The sequence below is a fragment of the Sorex fumeus genome, unplaced genomic scaffold (assembly GCF_029834395.1).
Source record: "Sorex fumeus unplaced genomic scaffold, SorFum_2.1 ptg000051l, whole genome shotgun sequence".
In the NCBI taxonomy this organism is placed as follows: domain Eukaryota; kingdom Metazoa; phylum Chordata; class Mammalia; order Eulipotyphla; family Soricidae; genus Sorex; species Sorex fumeus.
Genome location: NW_026606108.1, coordinates 11,130,648 through 11,156,908, shown reverse-complemented (window position 1 = coordinate 11,156,908; position 26,261 = coordinate 11,130,648). Strand labels below are relative to the sequence as shown.

The 26,261-nt window shown below is 57.3% G+C and overlaps 1 protein-coding gene across 2 annotated transcripts in view; it reads right to left on the bottom strand.

Moving 5' to 3' along the window:
* CAMK2A (calcium/calmodulin dependent protein kinase II alpha) overlaps window positions 1-23,852 on the bottom strand; it is a 54,515-nt gene extending 30,663 nt beyond the window's left edge. The window contains exons 1-3 of one of the 2 annotated variants that reach the window (XM_056124626.1): window positions 23,619-23,852; window positions 9,705-9,799; window positions 1,600-1,659 (exon numbers count right to left, since the gene is read on the bottom strand). In XM_056124626.1, the coding sequence (XP_055980601.1) occupies window positions 1,600-1,659; window positions 9,705-9,799; window positions 23,619-23,680 (217 nt within the window). In that variant the 5' untranslated portion in view covers window positions 23,681-23,852. The remainder of the gene's footprint in view (window positions 1-1,599; window positions 1,660-9,704; window positions 9,800-23,618) is intronic. The other variant, XM_056124627.1, reaches the window with a different exon arrangement.
* Between the last annotated feature and the right edge of the window lie 2,409 nt (window positions 23,853-26,261).

Sequence of the window (26,261 nt, the reverse complement as noted above, 5' to 3'; positions counted from 1 at the left end):
TACAACTGTACCTCCTGATGTCTCACTAATAAAAATTAAAAAAAAGAAGATAATTACCGGGATGGCTTCAGTTCCATCGAGGAAGGGACTGAAGCTCAGAGAGATTCACAGCCTGCCCTGACTCAAACTCCTAGTAAACATCAGAGCTGGAGTGTATTCCTGCAAAGCTCTGCGCCAATCTTAACCACTGCAACTTAATATTAGATGTTCTATGTAGTGTGAAGGTTAATGACTCCAAATCTCGATCGTCTACAGGAAGGATAATCACGGTTTCGGCAAGAGCGTGTCTTCAGGTCAGATATTCTCTCGGGAAGTACAGATGGAGGGTAAGTGGGCAGCATCGTGATGGTAAAAGCACGCACCTGGCCACAGGCATTGTACTGTTTCATTCCGTCATCAGCCCTACACAGTCAGGACCCTTTCCATTCTCCCAGAGAGAACTTCACACGTCCAGTGTCACACAGAATTAAGCAGCAAGCCCAGGATTTGAGCTATAGCCTATGAGCCTCAGAACCTTTAACTTACTACTCCGCCAATGTAATTGGAAATAAGAGAGGAGCAAGCAAAGAAGGCAAAATTGACTGAAGACAGATGAAAATGTACAACAAACGCATGTATACATGCACACACATGCACACATGCACACACAGACATGCACACACGCACATACGCACACACGCACACACATGCGCACACAGACATGCACACACGCACTTGTCTCCTCCCACGCTGCTGACAGCCTCTATAAGAAGCAGGGGAGTTAGTGGGAGATCACTGCCAGCCCCCGTTAGAGAGTGGGAGAGCTGGGGGCCCCCTGAGCAGAAACAGCCTGTGTCCGGCAGCCAGCGCCCAGTCAGGCTACCCCTTCTCTGAGTCCGTGTTGGCTCTTCCCAGGCAAGCGGGGAGGGGAGGTGCTTCCGGGTATAAATAGCAGATGGAGAAGCTTCTCTCCAGCAGGGAGTTAACCCTTGGGGCCCTGCATGGAGAAAGATGCTTTCTCCTAAGGGTGAAGGTTTGGAAGCTTCGCTCTCAATCCTCAGAGTGTGGTCTGCAGGTCAGCAGCCTGGGTGTGGAGCTGGAGCTTCAGAGACCTCCACCACACCCTGAATCCGAACTGAAGGCTTGACACGATGTTGACATTGTGTGGTTTGCGGAAGAGTGTCTCAGAGAGGGTAGTGCAGCTACCCAAGGTCACACAGTCATTCCCCGACAATGAAGCCTAAAATCTACCCGCTGGGGTAGGAGTAGGATCTGGGTGGTGAGTGTTGTTCCTGGCCTCAGGGAGGCCCCTTTCCATGCTGACTCAGCATGGGGGAGTGGGCTGCACTGGCCAACGCCAGGCCGGTCCTAATTTTGTCCCTCTGAGTCTGAGGCAGCTTTGAGCTTCACCTTCCTCCCCGCCCAGCCTCTGAGACACTCCTCTCCCATCATTTTTATAGGGGTCACACTCAAGTGGTGTGGGGGCACTGTGGTGCCAGGGAGCTGCCCCAAGGGTCTGCTGCTGGCCTGTGCCCGACTCATTTCCCAGGGAGCAGCTAAGCCCAGACCCCCAATGTGCAGGGCCCATGGCCCATACCCCATGAGCACCCCAGAACTCACCGATATTGGGGTGCTTTAGCAGGCGGCAGATGCGGGCCTCACGCTCCAGCTTTTGATGATCTGAAACACAGACGTCCCGGTGAGCCCCGGGTGGAGGAGTCTCCCCTGTCCCCTGCCCACCCCCGCCCAGGCCCCAGGAAAGCTCACCTTCCGGCCAGCAGTGGGGCATGGGACAGGAGGAGCCTGGGGTTGAAGGCTCCAACATCCTCACAGCTCTGAGCACCCACTCGGTCCCTCCCCGGTCAGCTCCACTCTGCAATAGGCCTTCCCAGCCATTGGTGCACACCCCACTGCCTCCCTGCTTTCGGGATACGGACCCAGCACTCAGGGAGCCTCTTTCCTCCAGACAGGGTTGCTTTCCTAACCCACCCCAGTCAGGGTTGCTCTCCTACCCACCCGAGCTGCCCAATGCCGCTCTCTGGGCACCTGCCAGGACTGCAGGCCAGCAGAGGGCCTCCTCCTCGCTCTCTGGACCCCAACACATTCCTCTCTGTGTCCTGTGGATCCACTTTCTCTGCTCTATATACCCTGCTGCTCCCCTGCTCAGCTGCCCAAAGGTCTGGGCACAGCAGGTGCTCAAGAAACGATGCCTTGAGGGGCTGGAGTGATGATGGCACAGCGGGTAGGGCATTTGTCGTTCAGGAGGCTGGCCTGGGTTTGATTCCCAGCATCCCATATGGCCCCCCAAGCACCGCCAGGAGTAATTCCTGAGTGCAGAGCCAGGAATAACCCCTGTGCATTGCCGGATGTGACCCAAAAAGCAAAAGCAAAAAAAGAAATGACGCCCTGAAGTGATGAGTGATGTAGGCAGGGTAGATTAGGCAAGTCCCCACCACCACCACCATCATATTATGGCAATGAAATTTCTGGAAAGTAATAAAGCCACTAGTCCTAAGGCTGACCCACCTTGTGGATACAGAAAGCAAGACCTAGTAAAATCTTCACAGCAGCAGACCCTGAGGAGACTGGACCTCTCCCTCCAGAAAGGGCCTGACAGGAATTACCTCAAGAACCCTCAATTCCTTCCTTTAATCTGATTAACCCTCACCTAGCCCAGACCAGAGAAGGCTGGACCCACCCTCCGAGAGAAGATCCAGCAGGAACAATGGTCAAGACAAGGAGTTTTTCAAAGAGGATCATGGACCACTCCCAACTCTACCCACTGGGCAACCACCCTAGCAATAGAGTCTTACCTAGCTAGAAAGCCCCAAGTGGGCAGGCGGCTTGGAGAAACCCTATAAAATCCGCCTTGAACAAAGGAAGGGTGCGCATATGCTGCCCGAGCCCATGTGCTGCTTGCGCCCACATAGCTAAGTACATGTGGTGCCCGAGCACATGTGTCACCCGCATCTCTCCTCTTGAACTGTGTATGCTTTCGTATCTAATGCTGGGATGTGTATAGGGGCTCTGCCCTAGGAGAAGCCTGTGTTCTCTCTTAAGTGCGTTACTCTCTCTTTCTCCTTCTCTCACTCCTCCCCTTCCTAAAAACCCTCCAAATTAGACCTGTTTTGCTTCACTGCTTGTCTACTCCTGAAATTATTTTCTGTGAGGCGAGACAAGAACCTGGTAACCCTGTGTAAGGCTTAGAACTGACTTTCCTGCAAAGACCACTTCCTCATTACAGCCTGAGTCCTTGGCTCCCTGAGAAATCAGGTGGCAGGGATCAACTTCAGTGCCAATAAGACCAATCGGACGTCAGGTGTGGCTTCATGGCCCCAGAATGGGACTGGTGGGGGGGGGAGGGGGAGGGCGAGGGGGAGTGGGGTGGGGTGGGGAGGTACTCTGGCCTGTGCCATGCAGGGGCTCATCGCAGACTCTATCAGTCCTGGCCTTCCCAGCTGGCCTCAGGGTGGCAGAGGCAGATTGGGAGAAAGTGACCATCTCTCTCCTCCCCATCTCACATAAGCCACCGTGGGGGCCACCTACTTCAAAAGGACTGCTTGGATGAAAAAAATCTTTCCAATGACATCACCATGCTCTGAGGCCACAGAAATTCCTCTTTTTTTTTTTCTTTTTGGGTCACACCCGGTGATGCACAGGGGTTCCTCCTGGCTCTGCACTCAGAAATTACTCCTGGTGGTGCTCCGGGAACCATATGGGATTCTGGGAACCGAACCCGGGTCTGCAAGGCAAACGCCCCACCCACTGTGCTATTACTCCAGCCCCCAGAAATCCTTCTTGAGAGAACTCAAGGGCTAGGGAGAGCTACCGAGGGTAGGAAACCCAGGCAAGTTCCCCAGAGTTCTGTGGCCGTTGTCCACACCTTCAGGTCTCCTCACTGGCTTTTGGGGCGAGGCCTGCCAGAGTCCTCTCTGCCACCTGCCTCAGGGTGCCTGGAAGTCACCCGGTGAGAGTGATTTCCATCTTGCCAGCAGCCCAGGGCCCTGGAGTGGGGTGCTGTCCACATCCACAGGTGGCCAACCCCCCCCCCCCCCCCAAGGCTGGTAGGGCTGGCACTGAACATGTCTCCTAATTAGTAAATAATACAATTCACCTTTTGGTTTATCTCTCACAATTTAGTAGACAATGGCTGGGAAAAAAAATACAGTATCCCATCCCTACCCCCAAGCACTAAGAAATGTATCCAATTTCCTGTGCCACAGGCTCTAGGTAGGGCACACTCAGGCCCTCCAGGGATGCTCTCAGGGGCCATCAGAGGAGGGAGCTGGCTGGAAAGGTTAGTATAGGCCTGTCTGCTCCCTGGGTCCAGGTTTATCCCTGTGCCCCCAATTCTCAGCCCCATAGCCCTGTAATGGCCTGGTTGGGGTGAGAAACTCCCCCATCCCCACTCAGCACAGCCCCTCCAGGGCAGGCGGCAGGAAGAGTGAGGACAGGGGAGAAAGGCCTGGCCAGGGCCCCAGGGCAGCAGCCGGCCCCTCCACCACCCTTTCCCCCACTAGAACAACTGCTGGAGCCTGCTCCAGGGGCTGCACCAGCCAAGATCAATACCCAAACAAGGTCTTGCCATCAGCAGAGCAAATGGAACTGATCTTCCCCAGGGGAAGGCAGGCTGCAGGCTGTGGGCAGGAAAGTGAGCTCAGGATGGGAGGGGCCCCCCTGCTCCCCGATGCTCTCCCATCTCCTTCCACATCATCCAGGGTTGGGGGTGGGGGTCAGCTGCCCCTGCAAAGGAGGGGACCCCCGTCCAGATGGCAGCTCCCTTCCCCTGGCTCTGACCCGTCCCCCACTTAATTCTTCCCCAGCAGAACCAAAGATCTAGCAAGTCAGCCTCGCAGAGCAGGGCGGTGCCCTGTGACCCAGCTGCCCGCTAGGCCCTGAGCCCGGATGGGGCTGTCTCTCAGGGACACCCCAGGACTGAAGGGAGGATGTGGGTTTTGCTCTCTGATTTGGGTTTAATTATCAGGCCTCCCCTCGAGAAAGCTCAGAAACTAATTGTTCCTATCAATCTTGTAATCATCTTGTGCACAGTACAATTACCCTGCATTGCAACTCCCCCCCAACTAAAAGCATCAATTTGTGGAATAGAAATATCTACATGTATATACAATGTGCAATAATTTTCACAACTCTGAAATGTTTTCACTTTTGTTTGTTTTTGTTTTGGGGGGAAGGCGCACAGATGATGGTGTTCGGAGCTTATGCACTCAGGGATCATTCCTGGCATTGCTCAGGGGACCATATGGGGTGCTGGGAATCGAACCCGGGTCAGCAGTGTGCAAGGCAAGTGCCCTACCTGCTGTACTATCTCTCTCTGGCTACCTGAAACGTTTTAATTTTCTAAAGTGAGAGATCTTGTGATGGTCAGGAACATGTTTCTCTTGACTTTTGAGGCCTTGCTCTGTTGCATATATAGGGAAACTGAGGCCCAGTGCTAAAAGACCCTTTTCCTTATCCAAAACAGCTCTTTGAGCTGGGTGAATCCTTATTAGAACTCCGAGCATCACTCCAGGATTCTCCCAACTGTTGACCAAGAATTCCTTACTACAAGATGAAAGAGCTCTGGTCACTCATTGGCATAAAAGTCTCAGCAAGGGGCCAGAGTGATAGTACACAGGTATGCAGCTTGCCCAGGTTTCAATCTCTGGCATCCCATATGATCTCCCGAGTCTGCCAGGAGTGATCCCTGAGCACAGAGCCAGGAGTCAGCCCTGAGCACCGCAGGGTTTGACCCAAAAATCAGAAGAAAAAAAATCTCAGTGAGTTCCCAGGTATAGTCATTCCCTAGGTTCCGGGGACAGGTTCCAGCCCTCAAAGAATTCCCAAGGCCTCAGATGCTCAGATTCTATACATAGAATGCTCAAGTATTTGCATATAACCCGTGTGTCTTCCGGAGACTTTGTATAGTGTCTAAACTACACATAACCCCTCGTACCCTGTGACTGACAGGGGAAACTTGGGTACACTCCATCATTTAGGAAAAGAGTGACAGAGGCCGGAGTGATAGTACAGTGGGAAGGGTATTTGCCTTGCACATGGCCGATCTGGGTTCAATCCCCAGCATCCTATGTAGTCCCCTGAGTGCTGCCAGGAGCAATTCCTGAGTGCAGAGTCAGGAGTAACCCCTGAGCATCACTGGGTGTGACCCAAAAAGCAAAAAAAAAAAAAAAAAAAAACCAAAAAAAAAAATTCAAAGGAAAAGAGTGACAAGGAAAAGCTGTGTCATGTTCAGTACCGACCGCCACCACAAGCCTGTGTGTGAGTCTCCTGTGTGTGGCTGGTCTGCCCTGAAGACTGAGCAAAGCACACAGAAGCCAAGGGCTCCGGGTGCTGATGGCACAACCCAGACATCTCCAGCATGGCCTTCACTGGCCTCCCTGGGGGCTCAGGCTCCCCTGACCCCTTCCCAGCTGCCACCTTGTGGCCTGTCATGCACTGCCCTTGGCCACCCTCCCGCAGGCACAGCCCTGTGTCCCAGTAGTGCTCCTGCCCCGCCCTCCCCATTACCTTCTCGTTTCTGAAATCCCCATCTAAGTTACATGTCTAGCTTCTACTCCAGCTCCTCCCCCCCCCCAATACTCGGGGATGCTGGGGAGCCGGGCATGTCAGGGGGATGGGACCACCCCAACTGTCCTGGTGGGGAATGAGGTCCAGGAACAGCATGAAGGCCTTGGGACAGTCTGGAGGACAGAAGCCAGCCCTCCACTCTTGGGGAACAGGGGAAGAATGAACTCATGCCAGGCTGCACCAGCTTTGTCCACTTTGTCGTCCCCCAGCCACCCCCCCACCCCCATAGCAGCCCGCTCTCTGAGCCCAGGGGTCTGGCCGGAGCTGTGTTGCTCACAACCATTCAGGCCTTACTAAGTCCAACTGTCCAGGTGGAACTCAAAAGCTGCACTTTGAATATCTTCTTATTCGTTTTTTAGGACACACAGAGCCGTGCTCAGGGGTTACTCCTGGTTCTGTGCTCAGGGATCACTCTTGGTGAGGCTCAGGGGATCACGGATAGTGCCAGGGATCGAAGCAGGGGCAGCTACTTGTAAGGCAAGTACCGTAACACCGATACTCTCACCCTTGCTCTGCATTTTTAAATCTAATTTCATTCAGTTTTGTTTCGTCTTGTTGGGCTCATACCTGACAGTGCTCGGGTTCACTCCTAGCCATGCTCGGGGGAACATACTCGGTACCATGGATCTGAACCAGGGTTGCTGCAAAGTTCCCTTACTTCCTGTACTATCTCTCTGACCCCTATTTTTAATTTTTTGATGATGACAGTTTGAGTTTGGGGTTATATCTGGCAATGCTGAGGAGCTACTCCTGGCCTGGAGTTCAAGAGTCGCTCCCAGGGGCTGGAGCAATAGCACAGCGAGTAGGGCGTTTGCCTTGCATGCAGCCAACCCAGATTCGATTCCCAGCATCCAATATGGTCCCCTGAGTACTGCCAGGAGTAATTTCTGAGTGCAGAGCCAGGAGTAACCCTGAGCATTGCCGGGTGTGACCTGAAAAGCAAAAGCAAAAAAAAAAAAAGAAAAAAAGGAGTTGCTCCCAGCGGTGCCCCAAGGACCCCATGGTGCCAGGATAGAGCCCAGGCCTCCTGCGTGCCGCGCACGTGCTCAGCCCCCGTGCTCACTACCCAACTCTGCTGCATTCTCTAAAAGGCTATTGAGGGGATTTGGCAGAGACCAGAGCAGCCGGCGCTTTTGCTTTTCATTTCATGTCTTTATGGTTTCTTTGAATTATTTCTATATGAACATTTTATTTAAAAGACTAGTTTAAAAACACACATGAAAAAAGCCTCTCCCGGGTGTGGGAAGTGCTTGCTGGAGAGGCTGGGCAGGGTTTCTGGGAAGGGTGAGCAAGACAGAGACCCCGGTCTCCCCGAGTGCAGCCGGAGAATCTGGGGTGTGCTGATGAACACTCAGCATCAGATGCTCCCTCCCCAGACTCCCAGAGGCAGCAGAGAACTGTGAAGCTGAGCTGGTTCCTCCCACAGGGCAGCTAGCAGCTCGGGGAAGGCTCCCTAATACCTCACCATCCTCCCACCTTCCCCTGCGTCCAGACCACCTGGCTTCCAGGAGCCAGATGCTCAGCAAATCATAAGCGGGGTCTACAGCAGTCCCGAGGACTGTGCTGCCACACACGGGCTTAGTCACCAGTCCTGCCCTGTGGAAATGGTACCAAATGATACCAGCCCCCCCGTGCTGGGGATTATGGTGGCTCTGCCAGCCCTGTGACCCGGGCAAACTCACCCCATCAGCCCCATCATGGCTCTCACGCTGCCCCAGATTTCAGGGGTTTGGGTAGCTCCAGCCCAAGAGCCATAAAGCCCAGAGAGGGCTCTGAACTGCCCTTGATCACACAGCAGCTTCAAGACTGTCCATGCAGTGTGAGCCCGCAGGCCTCCAGCTTGTCCTAGTTGCTGGCCCCGGCTCTGCTTTCCATGGATTATTCCTGGGCTGCCCCCACCCATCCGCCCCCTGCCCCGCTTCACTCCTACATGGAGTTTTTCTCCCTACAGGACACAGTGCCCTGCAGGGCGTTGGTAACGAGGTGCCCAGCCTCACTGAGCCAGATGAAAGGTCGAAACACAGGGGCCAGCAGAGGGCCTGCTGGGAGGCCCGTGCAAGTCAGCGTAAACACACGGCTTCAGCTGTGTGAACCCCACACCTGCTGGGCCCCAGCCCAAACCAGCTGAGCCTTGCCAGGTAAACACCTGGGTGACAGCAGCCCCTTCCACCTGCCTCCTCTGCATCTGCAGGTCCCCTCCCTGCGGTGCCACTGGCACCATTTAGACTGTGCTGGGCTTTGAAGGCACACACACACATACACACACACAAGCACACTGCCCATGGTCACTGTTATTCCCATGTCAGCCACTTGCCAAGGACGGGAAATAAGTCTCCCGGCGCCCAGGGCTTCCCAGGCCTCGGCCATTCAAGTCACACTGGTTGGTGCTGAGATGCAGAGCTGGATGGATCGCGGGGGCAGCAGAGGGCATCCAGAATCTGTGCTTCTAATGAGTTCCCGGAGATGTGGCCGAAGCGGCCTGCCTGGCTGGGGCCGTTTCTGAGTAAGACCAGGCTGCGGGTCTCTGGGAAACTCGGGTCTCAGAGCAAGTTACGAGCATTGGGCTGGGCTCAGACACTCGGGGTACGTACATTACAGCTCTCCTAGGGATTCCGTCTGGGGAGAGGATAGACTTGGGGAGCCACTGTCCTAGGGGGTGTTTAGGGACTGGGAGCTGGTGCTGAGAAGTACAGGGCGCTGTCCCTGGTGCTGGCATCTCAGACCCAAGACCCGACCCCACCTCCTGGGAGCTCAGAGGCAGGAAGGGAGGTGGAGAGTCTGTCAAGAGCCCAAGCTGAAAGGGAGGAGCCCAGGCCTAGGGAGGGTCTCCCGGAAAATAAGCAGTAGTGAGGAACCGAGAATAGGGTAGCCCACACCCTCAAAGTCTCTCAAAGGATTGAGTTGGTACCTGGAGGAGAGTTAGGTGAAGGGAGCCTCTCAGGTGAGGGGACAGGACAGCGGAGCTGGGCAGGGCCAAGTGCTCACCATTCACAGCTTGGATACCGATGCCCAGAGGAAGGAAGTCGGAGGAGTCTGCCCTCCCGGTGCCCAGGAGGGAGAGCCCACCTCTGCAGCCACAGACCCAACCTGGTGCCAGCCCCCACGGTGGGAGGGTGAAGGAAGGGGATTTTGCCACCCACCTCGGGCTGACAGCTTCTTGGTGTTGATGATCTTGGCAGCATACTCCTGGCCAGCCAGCACCTTCACGCAGCGCCGCACCACCGAGAAGGCTCCCCTGGGGGTCGAGAGCAGAGACAGTGAGGCAGGGTCAGGAGGCTGGAGGGTGGGTGGGGGGGTTGTCCAGGGCTGCATCCCCCAGACACAGGGCCTGCACAGCTGCAGCCCACCACACCAGTTTGCTGCTACCCCTCAGGATAGCACCACCAACGAGCCCCAGACAACCTCCAAGGGGCGTGACCGGGAGCCTGGCTGCATGAGAGAAGGGGGGGGGGGTCCTGCATCCCCCTCCCCAGCTCTACAGCCCCAAATGGGGCAGGGCTAGAATCCCAGACAGGAGCTCTTCAGGATCTGTGTTTTATTCTCAGACCTCAATGTCAGACCTCACGTTGGCACGGTTCAAAGCATAAAAGCATCACTGTATCAGCGTATCACTGTCATCCCATTGTTGATCGATTTACTCGAGTGGGCACCAGTAATGTCTCTATTCGTCCCAGCCCTGAGATTTTGTCATTTGCTGTGTTATTTATTTATTTATTTATTTATTTTGCTTTTTGGGTCACACCCAGCGATGCTCAGGAGTTATTCCTGACTCTACACTCAGGAATTACTCCTGGCGGTGCTTGAGGGACTGTATGGGATGCCGGGGATCGAACCCAGGTTGGCCACGTGCAAAGCAAATGCCCTACCCCACTGCGCTATCGCTCCGGCTCCAGCCCTGAGATTTTAGCAGCCTCTCCTTACTGGTCTTTCCCAACGCTGACGTATTGGAGGCTCTTTCAGGGTCAGGAGAAGGAGGCTGTTATTGTTACTGTGTTTTGGCATATCGAATACACCATGGGTAGCTTGCCAGGCTCTGCTGTGATGTAAAAGCACAGGCAGAGAAAAGGGCCCTTACCACCCCTGCTGCTCAGGCTCTGAGATCTGCTCCCCCCAAAGAGAGCCACGCCACCAGCTCCCAGACTCTCCTTCCATGGACTCACTTCACACAAAGGCGTCCATCCGTAAATGGACAGCGCGGCTCAGCCAACCCCGTCCCTCACCTGCTCTGATCACCCCCTCTGTGTTCCCACTGCCCTCCCAGAAGCTCCCCTTCTCACCCAGATCTGAGCTTGCCCATCCAGGCCCATCCTGACTTTCACTTTCTCCCCCTGCACACATTGGCACATGCCCCTGGGCAGACAGGGGAGGGAGAGGCAGCAGCAGCCAGGGGGTGCTGAGATGGGGGGAGGATTCACTGTCAGGCCTCTTAGGATCCAGCAGGACTCAATCCACTCCCAAAGGTGCCCCAGGCAGGAGGAGTCTCCAAAGCCAGGGCAGGGACTGGCTTAAGAACTATCCTGGGGGCGGGGTGCTGAGCGATAGCACAGCGGGTAGTGCGTTTGCCTTGCAGGCGCCCAACCCAGGTTCAATTCCCAGCATCCCATATGGTCTCCCTGAGCACCGCCAGGAGTAATGCCTGAGTGCATGAGTCAGGAATAACTCCTATGCATTGCGGGGTGTGACCCAAACAGAAGAAGAAGGGAAAAAAGCTATCCTCGGGAAGGTTCTAGAGCCCAGGGGGCGGGGGCTGGGAAGCTGAGCTGCAAAGTCCTTGTGTGGGTGGAGTTTCGCCTTCGCCAGGCAGAGTCCAAACTCAGTCCTGACTCCTGAATATGTGCAAGTGGAAATGTTGGGGGGAGGAAAGGGGGATGTGTGGGGAGGCAGAGAGGAGAGGAGAGGAGAGGAGAGGAGAGGAGAGGAGAGGAGAGGAGAGGAGGGGAGGGGAGGGGAGGGGAAGGGAGGGGAGGGGAGGGGAGGGGAGGAGAGAAGAGGAGAGGAGAGGAGAGGAGAGGAGAGGAGAGGAGAGGAGAGGAGAGGAGGGATAGGGAAGGGGAGGGGAAGGGAGGGGAGGAGAGGAGAGGGGAGGGGAGGAGAGGAGAGGAGAAGAGAGGAGAGGAGAGGAGAGGAGAGGAGAGGAGAGGAGAGGAGAGGAGAGGTAGAGTTAGGAGTGGAGTGGGTAGAGGAGGAGAGATGGAAGGATGGAAGGCCAGGTGAACAGAGGAAGGGAGAAGAGTGGAAGGAGGGAAGGAGGGAAAAGGGAGAGGTGCGGAGAGGGATGAGGAGTGAAGAAAGGGAGAGAAAGGGGGAGTATTGAGGGATGCAGAGGTGAGGAGACCTGGAGAGAGGGGCGGGGAAGACCCAGGAGAAGGAACTAAACTTGCTAGCTTCTTCAGAATTCCTTTGGCATCTTTCAAAAATGCCTATTCCCAGGCCCACCCAGGCCGAGTCAGCAGAATGTGGCAGGGGGCCTATGGGATCTGTACTTTCATTTGACCTACAGTCCAGAGGGTGCTTCCAGCCAGCTGGGTACAGCCCTGTCCATTTTTCTAGAAGTCTGACTGCCCATCGCCAAAGATTGTGTTGGGGAAGCACCGGGCCCCCGCAGAGCAGCCCTGCCCCAAGTAGACCAGGACCTGGGCCGGAGTGATGGTTTAGTGGGGAGGGCACTTGCTTTGCACGCTGCCAACCTGGGTTTGATCCAGCACCCCATATGGCCCTCCCAGCCCCAACACAAGTGATCCTTGAACACAGAACCAACAGGAAACCCTTAAGCACAACCAGGTGTGGTCCCAAATTAAACACCCCCCCAAAAAAAAAAAACAAAACTAAAAACTCCACCTCTGTGAAGCAGGCCCACCCAGGACATGGCCCAAGAGGCTGTGCTTTGGTGCGGGGGCTTCAGGATCCTTCCCTGGTCCTACAGGGGACCCCTAGCACCACAGCACACACTTTCCTCAGAGCTGCTAGATGTGGCCCCCAAACAAAGCAAGAAGCTGTGTCATTGCTCCACTCAGCTCTCAGCTGTCCCACAGGCACCAGGCTTTGCTGGAAGTCTAGACACCTAACCATGATCCAGGCGGTGTGTGTGTGTGGGGGGGGGGGGCGCACAGAGGGCCTGTGTCCCTGAAGTCCCTCCCATGCCTGGGAGTGGAGGATGAGGAGGCCTTTTCAGAGCCAGGAGGACACCAAGGCTGGAGTGGGGTCTCTGGAGTCCCCAAGCCTGGAGGTCCAATGGTGGCCACCTCCACCTCTGTCCCTAGTGGCTGTGTGTGCTACTGAGCTCAGCACTTCTGTGTCCTTCCCATGGGGTCAAGAGCACCTACCTCCTGGCTTTGGGGGGAAATCAAGGAGTCACATGACAAACACTGGACACAGGACTGGCCTGTTGAAAGGCAGAGAGGGACGGGGCTTCTGAATCTCTCTCCCCCACCCCTAACTGCAGACTTCACCCCCACCTGCCCAGAGAGATGAAGGAAAGAGACTCTCAGAAAAGAGACTGGGGGCAGCAAGCCAGTGCTCATGTCTGTCCTCATTGTCTTTGTTCAAACAAGACTCGCTGGATGGGGCTGGAGACATAGTACAGTGGGTAAGTTGCTTGCCTTGCATGCAGTTCGAACCCAGGTTTCATCCCTGGAACCTCATAAAATGCTCACTGGTGCCTTCCTGGAAGGGCGAAACTGACGCCATGACAGGCCGGGCAGAAATAAGAAAAATCAGGTAGGCCTCAGGTTCAGATCCTGGAACTGGAACAGTTTCGGTTTTTCAGCAGTGAAACAATGCAAAACTAGCCATCCTGACCCCGCCTGGGAAGTTCCTGGGCCCAGCAAGTGGGCTCAATCAATCACAGTGTGCCAGAAACCTTAGAGAATGTAACCATAAACTGTTACTGGAAACTCTTGTTTAACTGTTGCCTGACCACTGTTGCCATAGTGCTTTGCTTAACTTTGAAACTTTGAAACCTTCTATAAGCCGCCTGTGACTTGGAGTCAGGGTCCTTGTCAAAGACTCCGCTCTGTTGGATGAGACTTGGCCCTAGTTCCAGCTAGCAATAAAGTTCCTTTGCTTTTGCATTATTGTGTGTGACTTGGTCTCTCCGCACCTGGGGATCTGAAATTCGGGCACAACATTCCTACATTGCTCAGATGAGTGAGTGGGTGCTCCCTGGGCTGGAGTTGGGACAGGTGGGAGAGTACAGATGTGGGAGCGAGGAAGGGGGCCCATGCAGTGGGAGGGGCGGGGGGTATGCACCCGTGAAGGTGTGTAATCAGATCTGCCTATAGAGGTGGGTGCCGACAGCCTGGTGGTGAGCAGTGATGGCTTGTCCCGCAAGGGACCAAGCACATGAGTGTCACCCGTGTCTCCTGGATGCTGAGGGGTCGTGCATGTGGGCAGAGCCGAGTGGCAGGCAGAATTCAACCTGTCTGGGAGGTCTGAGACCGGTTGCTGGGGGTGGGTCTCAGTTTCCTCCCCTGCACCTCCTGGAGGCAGTGTTAACTCTACTTCCAGGGACCAGAGATGGTGCTAAACCCATCACAGCTCATCACAGCCCATCCCAGGCAATGCCCGCCGTGCTCGGCTGCCCTTCACCAGCTCTGAGCACCAGATAGGAACAGTCTGTGTTCCTCACGTGGCAGCTGCAGGCCAGTCTCATGTGCAGAACATGCTCAATGTGGCTCGTGGGATGGAAGAACGGAGTTTCTCATTTTATTTCATTGAAATGGCTCTCCATTGGAGAGTTCCTACATGGCCCCGCTACCCCACATCAAGGCCAAGGGAGGTAGGGTGAGAACACTGTGGATCCGTGGCTGACTCCGTGACTGGCCTGGGTGCGGCCTGGTGGTCTGTTACTGCTGTGGCTGCTGGCCCTGAGCTGGAGAGGGATGTTGTATGTAGTGATGGTCCCTCTACCCGCGCTGGCCCGCTTCCAAGGCTATGTCCTGTACCTGCTGCCAGTTCACCTTAGCCAAGTTGTTTCTTCCCTGGACAAGGCTGGGATGAGAGGGATGTACCCTGTGTGTTTTTCTGACACTGAGCCCCGAAGGTAGATGATGGGTTTAGCACTACCCCTGGTCCCTGGAGTGGAGTAAACACTCGACAACCAATGGTTTTTTTATAGGAATCATTATCCAGAAGCGATAAGAACAGCTGGCATTATCTGTCACAAAATGAACCTGGTTTGCCAAGCTCAGGGGAGAAGTAAGCCTGGGGGTGGTAGTGAGAGGGGGCTGGCCAGCAGGTGGGGACAGCCACCGTGCAGCAGACACACAAGAGGGCAGGGGACTGTGGGCCCAGAGGGGCTGCAAATGTGGGGATGTGTTAATGGGCTGTGGAAAGCAAGCTTCACACTGGGAAATTGCTTCTCATCTTGCCTGGCAGACTCAATGTCCTGGGCGCTCCTGGCTCGCGGCCCACCAGCCGGTCCCCACCTTCACCTGAAATACCCTCCGATGCCTGCCACATCCAGGGACAGCATTGGGGGATGGCTGGGCGGGGGGAGATCTGGGCCTCCACCCCACTTGGCTACCTGTCGGGTTATCCTTCTGGGCCTCAGTTTCCCCATTTGAAAGGTGTTTGAGGAACTGCAATCCCACTTCCTCCTGGGGTCATCTGAGAGAGATGCAAGCCAGGCTGGGATGGAGTGGGGTTCCTGGGATACAGACCGGTTAACTGCTACCTCCTCTAAGGGCCGCCCCCCCCACCCCACACCTAGTGGGTCTGCCCTTGGCTCGACAGATAGGAGCACTGTTGGGGGAGAGGGACAGCACAATCGTGAGCCCTTCTTCCATTCTGGATTCCTGGGGGTCTGAATGACAAGCGTTAGGATTTTCCCCTCACTGGGGGGCTGGAGCGATAGCACAGCGGGTAGGGCTTGCACGCGGCCTACCCGGGTTCGATTCCCAGCATCCCATATGGTCCCCTGAGCACCGCCAGGAGTAATCCTGAGTTCATGAGCCAGGAGTAACCCCTGAGCATCTCCAGGTGTGACCCAAAAAGCAAACATAAATAAATAAATAAATAAATAAATAAACTACTACCCCTCCCCCCGAAAAAAAGAAAAAATAAAGATTTTCCCCTCACTGCTTCCTCAGATTCCCTCAGGTCTCCCTCAGCCTGGAAAAAGAAACAGCCACCTTGCTGAAGACATTTTCAGAAACTAAAAACCAAGAGCCTTTTTCTCGACCCAGCAGCTTGGGCCACTTCCTTCTGCCCTTCTTTGCTGCCAAACTTCTAGAACAAGTGTCCGACATCCGCCGCCTCCTCTTCCCACCTCCTACACTCCCTGATCCCACCACAATCTGGCTCCCGCCCCCGGGGCTTGGTGGAAGTGAAGCTGGTGCCAGGCTCACCTCCCCCATGCCCGCCCGCCCCTCCCCCGGCTGCCCCCCGGACCGCATGGCCCACTCAGCAGCCAGTGCTGAGCCCCGTCATCACTTTGCACCAGGGGGCTCCCTGTCCCGGCACCCCCTGCCAATAGAGCCCTCATCTGTCCAGTCCCTGCTCCTGGAGCTTCCCTTGGGCGGGGAGGGGGCTCCAGCCTGGGCCCTTCTGCTGCCTCTGGGTTCCCGCCGATGTCAGCACACCTGATGACGTTCCTCTGTTGCTGTCGGGAGAGGGGGGCAGCTCCCCTTCACCCCCGCCGAGGAGTCAGTGGGTTGGGAAAGCCACTGGTGGAATCCACACCTGTTGTCCCCTCTCTCCAAGCAAGCTACTTGCACGCTTCCTCACGGGCACCTCGGAACCCCATCCTGTCTCCACTCACCAGCTCCCTGCTCTCGAGACCGAGACCGAGGCCGGCGCCTCTCTGAGCCGAGCTGGGGGTGACCTCAGACAGAGCCAGGTGGAACTCTGGAGAGATCTGAGTGCCAACCCAGTCAGTTCCTCAGCCCAGGGAGCAGGAGCCGGAGCAAGGCATGGGCTGAGAGACCCACTACAGCTCTCTCAGGGCTGACCAGCAGGTGAGAAGCTGGGAGGTGAGTCCTGCCTCACCGTCCTGGGCTCCTTCCACCCACACAGAGAGAACCTGAGGCCTCCAGACCTTGAACCCAGGACCCATTGTGCTGTTTTTCCCCATCCCTCAGCCTCTCGCAGAGAGGTTCCTACTGGGGGGATCCTTCGATGGACCCTGGGGTATCTCAACCCCAGGGTGGGAATAAAATAACACACCCAGGGGTGCATTTCTGGGCTCAGAAGCGGCTGGTTCTCACAGTGCTACTGCATCCCACACCCTCAAGCCCAGAGACATTCATGCTGCCTCAGTGCCCCCTCCATGCACTGAAGCACATCCTTTGGTTTTGTGACTCAGTTTACCCTCTGTGAAAACAACGGTGGTCGTCTTTTTTATTGAGGGGGGTGCTCACACCTGGCAATGCTCAGGGGTTCCTCCTGGCTCTGCACGCAGGAATTACTCCTGGCAGTGCTCAGGGGGCCATCTGGGATGCCGGGGATGGAACCTGGGTCGGCGACATGCAAGGCAAGTGCCCTCCCCACTGTGCTCCCCACTCCAGCCTGTGTCATCATTTTTTAAGTCCACATTTTTTTTTTTAAAATTTTTCTTTTTAATGCAGCAGAGCCTTTTCTTGATGACATATGAGATACAGCAGCAGGTCTCACCACGGGGAGAGGAAGCGGAGGCTGGGACTCAGGATTTGGTCCTTGTTTCCTCACCTCTGCCCTACCGGCCACAGCAGCTGCCCAGACATCCATCAGCCTCTCAGACAGAGAATCCCGGCTCCATCTCGGAAGCCACACCCCCACCCGCCCCCTGCACTGCAGGCCGCCCACTTGCAGACTCCAGAAGATGCTCCCGGAACGCCATGTCTCGCGGGGCCGCTTCCTAGCTCCCCCCACACCCCTTCCCCCCCTCCCTGCCAACCCAGCAGAAGTCTCATGGGGGACACAGCCGGCCTGGGAACCGGAAGATTCTGTTTGCTGCAGGGAACAGAGAACCAGCAGAAGCTCCAACAGATTCCTGGGTTGGGCTGCACAAGGGTTTTCTTGAATGGGTTACAAAAAAGAAGAGAAAAATATGCAAAGGGTTTGGAGGCGAGGAGGAGGAGAAGAGGGAGAGCCAGAGAGATGGCCCAGGGCAGCCTGCGGGCTTGGCTCACACCTCCTCTTCGCTCCCACCAAGAAAGGGGCTCCAAGCATTAGGCCATCAGAGGAGCAGACCGAACTCCGCGCTGGATTCTTGGGTGTAGGGATGGTGGCTGTGTGTCTCCAGCGAGGCCTGACCCTCTCTGTTCCAGCACCCTTCACGCCAAACTTCACAGAGCACTGACGCTATTCTGGCCTCTGAGTCCCTTCCACTCTACCCTGGGGGACAAGTCCCTCCCTGGGTGAGGGCGGGAATTGGGCAGGAGGGGACCCGGGCCCTCCCGAGGCCTGTGCACGTGAGCTGCGGGCAGTTCTGACACTGGAGATGTCCCTTGGTGGAGTCACTTGTTACTTCCTTGTGACTCTACAGGGTCAGCTGTGCTTTCCCTTCAAGAGTGCCTTGGACAGTCATGGGATGTCCCTGGGATATAGGGGCAGATGTGCTACCCCGAGGCATCTCCTCTCCTACAAAGCCCCAGTGCTCCTCAGCCTCCCTCCCTCCCTCCCTCTATTTCTCCCTCTTCTCCCTCCCCTCTCCTTCCCTCTCCCACTCTCCCTCCCTCCTCCTCTCTCCCTTTTCCCCTCCTCTCTTCTGTCTCTCCCTCTCCTCTCTCCCTCCCCCTCTCCCTCCCTCATTCCCATCTCCCTCTCTCCCCCTCTCCCCTCTCTTTCCCCTTTTCCCTCCCCTCCTCCCTTCCCACTCTCTCTCTCCCTCCTTCCCTCTCCCTCTCTCTCCTCCATTTTTGTTTTGGGGCTACACCTGGCAATGCTCAGGGGTTACTCCTGGCTCTGAACTCTGGAATCACACCTGATGTGCTCCTGGGGACCCTATGGGATGTCGAGGATTGAACCTGGGTCGGTTGTGTACAGGGCAAACGTCTCACCTGCAATACTATCATACTATTGCTCCTATCGCTCCAGTCCCACAGCCTCTCTCTCTCTCTCTCTCTCTTTTTTTTTTTTTTTGCTTTTTTGGATCACACCAGGCGATGCACAGGGTTACTCCTGGCTCTTCACTCAGGAGTTACTGCTGGCAGTGCTCGGGGGACCATATGGAATGCTGGGAATCGAACCTGGGCACAGCTGCGTGCAAGGCAAACGCCCTATCCCCTGTGATCCCCTGTGCTATCACTCCAGCCCCCAGACTGTCTCTCTTGATGTGTCTTCTCCATCTCCACCACTCACCCTGGACTATCTTCTAAGCAATTTACTTCCCCGCCCCCACCTTGCAACTTACAGTTTTTTAAATATTCCCGCTAAGTGCTTGCTATCCAAGACTGGGCAGGTCTGAGATTAATGCGAGCATTAATCCTGCTGCACCCCCCTCGGAGTTTTCCAAGTCACTGAATGTCAACTTCCAACCACGGGCCCCCAAATTATCGGAGACTATCGTAAGTCTTTTAACAGGTCTGTGCTGGACTCAGCCAGGGACGGCGAACTAAGTATGTGCTCAGGAAACGCTTAGCGGCGTGTTCTCCCTCTGACATGCCCCCAAGTCACTAAGTCCCCAGCCTGCTCAGATGAAAGTTCCTGCCTCCTCAGAGGTGCCGCTGAGCCTTGACCCTGAGAACGGAGGACCTGTCTGGGTCTCTGCGGGTAGGACAGGCTCGGGGGCAGTGCCAGGTAGACCTGCGGAGCCCCTGGACAATGAGGCTGGCAGCAGCGCAGGGCAAAGCCGGGAGAGAGAGAGCGCAGAGAGCGGCAGCCCAGCTGCAGCACCTGTTCTCCGGGCTGTAACCCTGCACTCCACTGTGCAGGCAACAGGGGCCACCGACCTGGGGGCCTTCCCTGTGCAGGGGCAGGCCTGCATGCCCAGAGGCAGCCTGGACTGCAGGGGTGCCGGCAGAGGTGCTGGGCGTGGGCGGGCAGGAGGAGGCTCGCGGTGTCAGTGTGGCTCATCCGGCGCGGGGGCGTTGGGCGGGGGCGGAGGGCTGTGGCATGCACCAGAACATGTGCGCGCCGTGGGGGCGGGGAGGCAAGGCGCGGAGAGACGCCCTCACCCGAGAGCCTCTGCCCCTGCACCTCAGCCCTAGCCCTGGCCTTGTCATCGCCTCTCCCTGGGGCCTGGTGCAAATCTCTGCGTTCCGGGAGCCGCTGCCACCATCTGCGCTAGGCGTCGATGGTGCATCTGGTTCTTCCGGTTCAGATGTTCCGGGAGCATGACATTTTTCATGAGTGCCTCTCTTCCAGGAAGCACTGGCAGCGCTCTGACGGGCTATTTCGGGCGTCTGCAAGAGGTCTGTGATCCCCGTTGTACAGATGACAAAGTTGAGGTGCACAAAGGCTAGGGTGCAGCCAGGCAGACCCAGTACATCAATACGTCAGAGGCTGCTCTCGGCTTGGAAAATGAGCCGTGGCTCAGCAATTCCCCATGTCGGGGGAGGGGAGGGAAATGACTCAATCTTCCATCCAGGTCACCAGGAAGGTAGAGTTCCCTGCTGTCGGCAGGAGAGGGGAGATTCCTCATACGCAGCACAAGGATCCCTCATCAAGTAACTGAACACCGACCCAGTGCAGGTCTAGGACTGCCACTCGGGCTCCCAGCCTCAGTCTCCCCATCTATGAGATGGGTGAGTAAGCCATCTGCCTGCCTGGACTCGAACTAAGGGTTGTGCCACTAAGCTGGAGAGCTGTGAGTCGGAAAGGCTGTGAGAAGCCCTTGACTCTTGGGTGGCCACTGTGACCTAGGACGTGTCTGTCCCTTAAGTGCCCTGCAGGGAGGGCTTGTCGAGTGGCTCAACTCATGTGAGATGTCAGAGCCCAAGTCCCCAAGGGAAGCGGACCCTCCAGGATGGTGGGACCCTGGAACTGGGCACAGTGTCCCTCTTCTGGATCATCTATTAATGACCCAAAGCCGGAAGCAGGAGGAAACAGAGTTCAGGTACATCCGGGCCAGCCGCAGCCAGCCCCAGTTCCGAGCTCCAGGCTCCTCCGTTTGCTGGTTTCTAAGGAGAGAAGTGACCAGCCCTTTCTCCAGCCTTCCCTCGCTCCGGGAAATCTGTAGGCTGCTCTGTCCAGCCCAGTGATTGGCTGCTGCCCTCACCTCTCCCAGGAGTAGGGTTGAGAACCTGGAGGAGCCCAGAGGCTGAGCAGGTCTCCCCCTCCTCTGGCTTCTGACATGGACCCCCATCCTGCCCGAGGTTCTGCTCCAGGCTATTCCTCTGCTCCTGGGCCCTGGGCTTTGCCCTCCAGAAAGAATTGGGGTCAAAGCGGAGGACGTGAGCTGGTGTTGGGCTCCCAAGAGAGAGCTGTGCCCCAGGCCTCCAGGGGAACTGGCACTTTCGGCCCATCTGAATTCAGATGCCGCCATCCAGTCGGCCCCTGGAGTAGCACAGAGGCCCTAGAAGCCCGAGCTGGAGCCCTGCCTCCAGCTCATGAACCCCCATGTCTGCCCGGCAGGCTGGACAGGGGCAGCTTCTTGATCCTCGCAGCCAGCCCTGCCGGCCAGGCATCGCTGGGCAGGTTGCCAGGGAGCCTGCAGAGGCTGGCACCCTGCTTTGCCGCTGGGCGGTGCAGACGGGGTGGGAAGGTCCCAGGTTCCGTGTAGGGATGACCCGATACCTCTGCCAGCCATGCTGCCCACGATCAGAAGTGGGTTCTGGGCCGTGACTGCAGCTGGGTCCCGGGCACGTTTGCATCGCTGCCCGCAAAGGCCATCGATGAGAAGCTGCTTCCACCAGCAGGCCTGGGAGAACTCAGGGCTTGGTCAGTGACCCCTCCCCAGGCTGGGTCAGTGCCAAGTATCACAAGGTACGGGGTGTGGGGACCAGCGCGGGCACCTCCTGCCCCCAGGTCTGGGGCTGAAGCTGAGGACCCGACTTCCTCAGTCACTCCCCAGGCTGTCTCCCCATACCCCTTCCCCAGAGCAGCACCCCAAGCTACGACCCACCCACTGCCTCCCTGACGTCCTGAGCTTCCCGCTGCTGTTTGTCGCTGGTGCAGATTGCCGGGGAATGGACACTGAGGCGTTCATCGACTCCTGGAGGAATATATGACCTAAAAATATGTTAAGAGCACTGATAGCTCTGGCAGGGAGAAGCCTGGCATTGATTCGACAGAGCCCGGCCATGCCCGCCAGCCTGGTTTCTCCTGTCAGCACCGTGCCTGGGCTCTCTGTTGCTTGCAGCACCATCCCGGCCCAGTCTCTGCAAGCACCCAGGGCTGAGGAGGCGCCTGGGGCTGCCTGCCAAGTCACCTCCGTCGCACACGGCCTTCCTGATACCCATCTCCTCTTGGGGCAGAGCATCACTGATTTTCACTCAGTGCCCAAGTCACATCCCAGCTCCATTTCACTGCTATCTGTGACGCAGTCCCCACTCTGAGCCTCGGCCCGAGCCTTCCGGGCAGTTCTGGCTCACCTGGGCTTCCAGTGGGCCTGAGGAAACACCCCGCAGAAGAACTCCCCACATCCCCACAAGTTTCACGGCCTTGGACCTCCAGAGAAACCCCAAACATTTTGTTCTGACCACACTCCCACCCCCTGGGCAGAAACACACTTCTGCAAGTCTGCAGCTGTGACAAGCACAGGGAGAATTCCGTGTACCAGTGGGTGCATATGTGTGTGTGTGTGTGTGTGTGTGTGTGTGTGTGTGTACGTGTGTGTGTGTGCGCGCGTGTGTGAGAGCTACTTGTGCACAGCCACGGCCTGTCCTCCCTCCTTGCTCCCCCCCCCCCACACACATACATGCAGACATGAGCATGAGCTCACACAAGCCTCCAACACCCACACTCCCCATGCCCGCAGGCCCCAACCTCACGCAGACTGGCACGGTCAAGCCTCCTGGCACATAGCTGCGTCCCACCCCAGGCATGTACCCTTCTCCTGTTGGCTCTGTGCACCCACCCAGCCTCTGCCCACCCAGACTTGCCATGAGCATGCACACACGGTCATGCGTGCTCACAGCTTCAGTCCCATGCACACCAGCCCTCGGGACCCCGGTGGCCTCCACAGGTCACCATTCTCACCGGGCACCCTTGTACATCGAGCCTTGTAACTAGAACAGCCTGTCCTGTACACAGCACCCACAGGTGTACCCAGACTCCGTTTCTCACTCCTATGAGCCTGGGTTAGGACTTCGTGGCAGTGCCCCTCTGCTCCCAGAACCCGTAGCCCCTGCTCTCCTGCCACCACCAGGGTACCAGGGCTGCTTTGCCCGCAGGGAAAACTCCACCTTCACTCCACCAGTCCATCCCGGGGACCTCCGCCAGGCCAGCCAACTGGGAACACTGCCCTGATCCTTTACAGCTCCCCGAGCCACCCCACGGCTCTCCTCTACATTTGTCCGCCCCCGCCCCCCCCACCCCCAATTATACCAAACAGCAGCAGCAGAAAATGAGCTCAGGGCTGGACAAGTTTTCTGGGGGCAAGAAGTGGTCCCTCCCCCTCCCAGCCTCCTGCAACAGAGTGATCGCCCTTCCCATCCTCCCCTCACCCAGGAAGCCGCTCCGCCACTGTTATTAACCCCTGCCTCCCGACAACACTCTTCCCCCTGGAGGGAGCTGGGAGGAGGGGGAGCTCGCGGCACCCACACAGCCTCTGCAGGGATCTAAAGTTCTCTGGGAGGCAGAGAAGTCTCAGTCCCCGAAGGGATCCAAGTTGGGAGCAGATGGCCATCTCGGGAGAAACTCAGCAGGGAAATCCAGCCTTGAACTCAGCCGACTGGCAAGATTTCTTGCAGAGCCTGAGTTTCTGAGAATCCTCCCCAGGGTCACAGGCAGTGTGTGTGTGTGTGTGTGTGTGTGTGTGTGTGTGTGTGTGTGTATGGGCGTGCATGCACCCACCATCAGCCCTTTCACCCGCTGCCCTCAGCACATCTGTGCACCCAGAAATACACCCAGCCCTGACTCCAACACTCTGCGTGTGGGGGAGCCCCTCCGTTGCGTGTGCTCCGAGCACTGCAGGCAGCCCGCCCTCCTCGCTGACCCCAGCACCACCCAGGACTCTCCGGGGTGCAACTCACTTTCCCAGTTCCTCAAAGAGCTGGTACTCTTCCGTGAAGCGGGTGCAGGTGATGGTAGCCATGGTGGCGCCGGGCAGGCTGCAGGGGCTCGGCACCGGAGACCCAGAGCTGGGGCACTGCTGCTCGGCTCCCGCAACGAGGGCCCACGCGCCCACCCAGGCTGCCGAGTGCGAGCCGACAACTGGCTTGACTGACGAGCCCCAGGCTTCTGAGCAGGGCACTGTGGCTGCTCACAGCCTCGCGAGCCTTCGTCAGCATCCAGGTCCCCATGGCAACCACCTCCGAAACGCCCTGTTCCCGTTGCCCCGGTAACTGCCTCCCCAACACCTGCCCGCCTTCCACTGCAAAACCTGCTCCTGAATGCCGGCCCTGCCTCACACAGTGCTACAGGCCTGTGAGGGCCGTGGGGGGGGGGCAGTGCCCTGGAGGTGAGGGGCCCGGGGAGGGGTGGAGGGAGGGGAAGGAGCACAAACTTAGTCCACAAGTGAGCTCTCTGCTCACCTCCCCCATCCCAACTGCGGGCCCCTGGTAGCCTACAGGATGGGATTAAGTGGGGCAAAAAGACAGTTACCATGGTAACAGCCGGTGAGCGCCACATTCTGGGATGGTCCCTGGGAAAGACAGGAGGATGCTGTTACCCTGGCAACTTGGTCTCCTCCGGGGGAGACAGGTATTGCCCCGTTGTCCTGGCAACAGCGGGTTCTAAGGTTTCCTGGGAAATGATGGCTAGTTCATGGGGCTCTCTGCAGACCGTGGGGGTCTCTGTAACTGTCTCTTGGGGAGGGGCATATGGGGGGATTGTCAGCTTTTCTGTCTATCTCTTGTTTTGCTCTCACACTCTGCTCTTTAACACCTTGTCTGTGGCATTCCAGCTTGACAGAGAAGTGCAGAGAGACAGCAGGGCTGTGGGGGGCACAGCCCCGGGGTCCTCATCTCCTGCACCCCACAGCCGTGACAGTGGGGCCACTCCACAGCTTCCACAGCCCAGGCCCAGGGGGACCCTGAAGACTGATCTCCCGGGGCCCATGTCCCAGTTTCTGCCGCACTTCAAGCCAAGGCCAAGAAGCAGAGAGGGCAGTTGTGGGGGAGCGGCCCAGCCCAGAGAGTGGTCACCTACCCCGAAGTCTCCGGCCCTTTTCCTGCTTGCTCAGCAATTCAAAGCAGTTGCCACAGCTATGACCCCAGTGTGGCCCCCTGACTCCCCTTCCCCCCACAACTACATACCACTTGGGAATGAGGGGTCCAGGGAGGGGGCAGGCACTGATTTCCGCTCCAGCGTAGGGCATTTCCCAGCCAGGTGCCCCTGGGCCTTGTGGGGACCTCCCTTCCCCCCCCCCCCCCCCCCCCCGCCCCATTAGCTCCTTCTCCGTTTCTTCACAGACAGGGCAGGGCTGCAGGGGAAGCCGGAGCTGCAGGGGGAAGGGCCTCTGGGAAGTACGGGAAGCCGAGGCCTGGGGAGAACAAGAACAGGTGAAGGTGGGTCCGTGACCCTCCATCCCCGGTCTGACCCCCTCTGACTGTCCCCAGTGAGCTCGGCTGGGACAAAGGCTGCCCCCCAAACCTTCTGAGGTTGTAGTTCACCCTGCCAGCCCCTAACTGCCTTGCTGGACACGATCACTGGCCTGTTCGCTGGTGACCCTCATTCCCAGCAGAACCCTCACTTTCTGCCCTCTGGGTGCCCCCAATCCCGCCCCCTTCCTGTGAGTGGGGGGCAAGCGAGAGTGGTGGGGCCCCTCCCCAAGCCAGCCCTTTCTTCCCGGGAGAGGAGAGGGAGGGAGGCTGAGGGGAAGGCTGGAGGCGAGCAGGGAAGGGGGGGAATGGCTTAGCTACTAATTGCACCATTACCACCTTCAGAAAAAAGGAAAAACCACTTTGTTTTGTTTCTGCGCACAATATGCTTCCCGCTTCTCCCGCCAACGTTGCCAGTCAGAGGCCGGGAGGAGAGGCCAGGGCTGGGCGGGGGCCACACTGCCAGGGGGCAGCGGGCAGGAATAAAACGCCCTGCTCTGGACTGAAGCACCTAGAGGGAGGGGGTAAGGACTGTGCCCCACTTAATCCCATCCTGTAGGGGCTCTCCCCGCCCAGACCCCACAGCTCACCCCAAGAGGGGGTATGCTCAGTAACCACAAAGCCACCAGCCGGAGTCGGAGCCAGTGGGGGTGGGGCCCTCGGGGACAGGCAGCAGGGGCCCATAGTTCTCCCCACTCCGTGACATAAGCTGTGCGCCTCTAGCTGAGTGGCCTGGCCAGTGCAATAGTACAGCAGGAAGGCACTGGCCTCACACCCAGCCAACCCAGGTTCAATTCCTGGCACCCCAATATGGTCCCTGGAGCACTGCCAGGAGTGAGCCCTGAGCGCAGAGCTAGGAATAAGCCCTGAGCCCTCCCGGGTGTGGCACCAAACCGAAAGTATTTATTTTTTTAAATAGATGAGTTGCCTAACCTCTCTGGGCCTCACTCCTCCCTGCTCAAGTTCATTGTTCCACTACCTCCAGGCCTGCTCTGTGTGTTCCCTGAGCCCGTGGCCGACACGCTGGACAGAAGGGGAGTCGTCTTTATGGAGGGGTGCAGACGGCCCCTTCACACCACCCTGACTCAAGCAAACATGCACAGTGCTGTTCTCTGAGTACCCCCAGAGCTGACC